The 3,766-nt window shown below is 52.2% G+C and overlaps 1 protein-coding gene across 1 annotated transcript; it reads right to left on the reverse strand.

The window, feature by feature from the left end:
* Positions 1–1,761: 1,761 nt before the first annotated feature.
* On the reverse strand, positions 1,762–3,532 carry LOC127908459 (uncharacterized). The gene is made up of 2 exons (XM_052467005.1): positions 3,528–3,532; positions 1,762–3,415 (listed from the first exon to the last, which is right to left on the reverse strand). The coding sequence occupies exons 1-2, from the start codon at positions 3,530–3,532 to the stop codon at positions 1,762–1,764; spliced, it is 1,659 nt and encodes a 552-aa protein (XP_052322965.1).
* Between the last annotated feature and the right edge of the window lie 234 nt (positions 3,533–3,766).

Raw genomic sequence — 3,766 nt, forward strand, 5'->3', positions numbered from 1 at the left:
ATCCAACAAGCGCAAATGCCGTCCAGCCACCGGTGTCGAAAATTTAAACATTCCTTTCTGCGTTTTCCCCAGTTTCTTACGTAGGCTGGCGACCTGCATGATCAAGGAAGTCATCTCAAGCCAAGCCTATAATCCTTGGCAATTGCATTGGGACTCCAAGTTGTCCGGTTTGTCCCGAAACAAAGCATAATAGATACAGCGCTGTAACCGTTAATTTATTTCTCCAGACAAAGACGGCTCCATTGCAAAAGTCATCTGGTACTAACTTCGTTAGCTTGATGGCTAGCAGCTTAGCGTCTCTGTCAAGCAGGCTTCAACCTTTCTGTTAAGCGCGATTCCGGGACAAGAAATAGCGATCCTAGCTGTTAAAGCTAACCGAGTTGAGGAATCCACGCAAAAACAAGTTCTGTATTCGTATATAATGAATAGCGGTTCATTTAATACAAAATTACAAACCGAGTGTTTTCCAGTTATACCTGATCCATCAAATGGTGAGAGAGGGAGAGGTGGGAAGTGGAAGACAGAGAGATGGAGAGAGAAACACAGCAGTGCAAATATACTTAGACTTGAGTATTTCAATAACTCTTCTCTTCCAACTTGTTAGACTACCTACGGGGGAAGGATATCCAGCTACACAGGAGGGTGTTTTTTACCAAGGAGAAGAAGAAGGCCGTGCTGACCAAGATGCATGCTGGCCATTTTGGAGTGAAGCGCATGAATGTCAAAATCAACTTACGCTTATTTCTGCCTCATGCACAAATTCATGTTGTTACTCCTATGAACAGAGAAACTGAAATAGTCTGTCGATACGCTTTCCTACTTATTCATTACTGCTGCTGTGCTAGTTGTAGCACTGAGTGGAAATAGGAAGAACGCGCCTTTTAAGGATTATTAAAATGTGCTGACAGTGCTGAGTAAGAACTTAAACATTAACTCATAAAAACAGTAGCTCTCCCTGGTTGAACACATAACAATTGCATCACGGCCTGGTATGAAAACTCTCTGCATCATCTGACCGTAGGGCGCGAAAGAGGGTTGTGCGTATGGTCCAGTACATCAATGGGGCCAAACCTCCTGCCATCCAGGACCTATATACTAGGTGGTGTCAGAGGAAGGCCCCAAAAATTGTCAAAGAATCCAGTCACCCAAGTCATAGACTGTTCTCTCTGCTACTGCACGGCAAGCGGTACCGAAGTCTAGGACCAAAAGACTCCTTAAGAGCTTCTACCGGCAAGCCATAAGACTGCTGAACAATTATCAAATGACCACAAGGCTTTATCGTTGGGGTTTTTACAGAAATGTTTGCAGATCGTCAGGTAAGGCCTTGTAGATCGACTGGTTGGTGACCACTGCTCTAGAAAGTTGAGTGAAGTTCAATCTCGTACTTCTATCGGTGGGCACTCAGCTTAGAGGTTACATTAGTGGCAACTAACATATTAGCCAAAATCGATGTATTATCTTTTTGGGAATACGTCACATTGTGTTCTAAACTGCTCTGGTGACAAACACACTTTTAGCCTGGTCTCCATTCATCCACATGGCTGCTGGCTGCTCTTTGCTACCAGTATAGCCCAACCGGCTAGCAGATGGCGTTATTATTCCTTTTACATCATTTGTCATCTGCATCCAAATGGAATGTGCCCAGCTGGCTATAAACTTTGAAATCACACTGTTACAACATAGAGTTCTAGATTAAAATGAGCATGGTCCAACACCTACCTGCTTTCCCATAGAAGCACATACGCCCATCGAAACAGCAGTTTATGGCCTCACATTTGGCACCAGTGATGTCGGGAAGTCCACATTGCACCTTGTCATTACCCTCAACATCACAGGTCTGCTTTGGGCCTTGGTGTATCGGGCCAGTGGGTAACTTAGGCGCCTGAGGTGGTTGGGCAGGCTTCTGAGGAAGGAGTTGGGTAGGCGTCTGAGGACGGGGTTGGGCGGGCCACTGAGGAAAGGGTTGGGCAGGCCTCTGAGGAAATGGTTGGGTGGGCCTCTGAGGAAGGGGCTGGGCAGGCCACTGAGGAAAGGGTTGGGTGGGCCTCTGAGGAAGGGGCTGGGCGGGCCACTGAGGAAGAGTTTGAGTGGGCCACTGAGGAAGGGGTTGGGTTGACCAGTGAGGAAGGGGTTGGGCGGGCCTCTGAGGAAGGGGATGGTCTGGCCACTTAGGAAGGGTTTGGGTGGGCTTCTGAGGAAGGGGTTGGGCTGGCCACTGAGGAGAGGGTTGGGCAGGCCTCTGAGGAAGGGGTTGGGCAGCCCTCTGAGGAAGGGGTTGGGCAGCCCTCTGAGGAAGGGGTTGGTCGGTCCACTGAGGAAGGGGTTGGTCGGGCCTCTGAGGAAGGTGTTGGGCAGGCCTCTGAGTAAGGGGTTGTGCTGGCCTCTCGGGGAGTGGTTGGGCAGGCCTCTGGGGAAGGGTTTGGGCAGGCCTCTGAGGAAGAGGTTGGGCAGGCCATGGAGGAAGGGTTTGGGCAGGCCTCTGAGGAATGGGTTGGGCAGGCCACGGAGGAAGGGGTTGGGTAGGCCTCTGAGGAAGGGGTTGGGTAGGCCTCTGAGGAAGGGGTTGGGCAGGCATCTGAGTAAGGGGTTGGGCAGGCCATGGAGGAAGGGGTTGGGTAGGCCACTGAGGAAGGGGTTGGGTAGGCTGCTGAGGAAGGGGTTGGGTAGGCCGCTGAGGAAGGGGTTGGGCAGCCCACTGAGGAAGGGGTTGGGTAGTCCGCTGAGGAAGGGGTTGGGTAGTCCGCTGAGGAAGGGGATGGGCAGGCCATGGAGGAAGGGGTTGGGTAGGCCTCTGAGGAAGGGGTTGGGCAGGCCACTGAGGAAGGGGTTGGGTAGGCCACTGAGGAAGGGGTTGGGTAGGCCGCTGAGGAAGGGGTTGGGTAGGCCGCTGAGGAAGGGGTTGGGCATGCCATGGAGGAATGGGTTGGGTAGGCGTCTGAGAAATGGGTTGGGAAGGCCACTGAGGAAGGGGTTGGGAAGGCCACTGAGGAAGGGGTTGGGTAGTCCGCTGAGGAAGGGGTTGGGTAGTCCACTGAGGAAGAGGTTGGGCAGGCCATGGAGGAAGGGGTTGGGCAGGCTTCTGAGGAAGGGGTTGGGTAGGCCTCTGAGGAAGGGGTTGGGTAGGCCTCTGAGGAAGGGGTTGGGTAGGCCTCTGAGGAAGGGGTTGGGCAGGCCACTGAGGAAGGGGTTGGGTAGTCCGCTGAGGAAGGGGTTGGGTAGGCCACAGAGGAAGGGGTTGGGTAGGCCTCTGAGGAAGGGGTTGGGGAGGCCTCTGAGGAAGGGGTTGGGTAGGCTTCTGAGGAAGGGGTTGGGCAGGCCACTGAGGAAGGGGTTGGGTAGTCCGCTGAGGAAGGGTTTGGGTAGGCTGCTGAAGAAGGGGTTGGACAGGCGTCTGAGGAAGGAGTTGAGCAGGCTCCTGAGGAAGCAGTTGGGAAGGCCACGTAGGTAGAGAATTCTGTCCTTTCACGTATTGAGCGTCACATAGACCGATAAGCATGGCCACTGCCATGAGGCAAACTGGACTCCACTTCATCGCGATGGCTTCACGACAAGAAGTGTTCCTCAATATTCACTGGATGCTCTGAGGAGGATGATGGAGTTGTGGCCGCTTTTATAATGGATGGAGAGTTATTTACTTATTGGAAACCTGCCCCTTCCTTATTTGACTGTTCCTTTTATGAGGAGTCAAGGTTTTAGCCAATCGAATTCCCTGGCTAATGGTCCTTTAGTAGCACAGTATTCAAAACAGTTGTGTAACATTTGCTAA

Source organism: Oncorhynchus keta, chromosome 17 (assembly GCF_023373465.1).
Source record: "Oncorhynchus keta strain PuntledgeMale-10-30-2019 chromosome 17, Oket_V2, whole genome shotgun sequence".
NCBI lineage: Eukaryota > Metazoa > Chordata > Actinopteri > Salmoniformes > Salmonidae > Oncorhynchus > Oncorhynchus keta.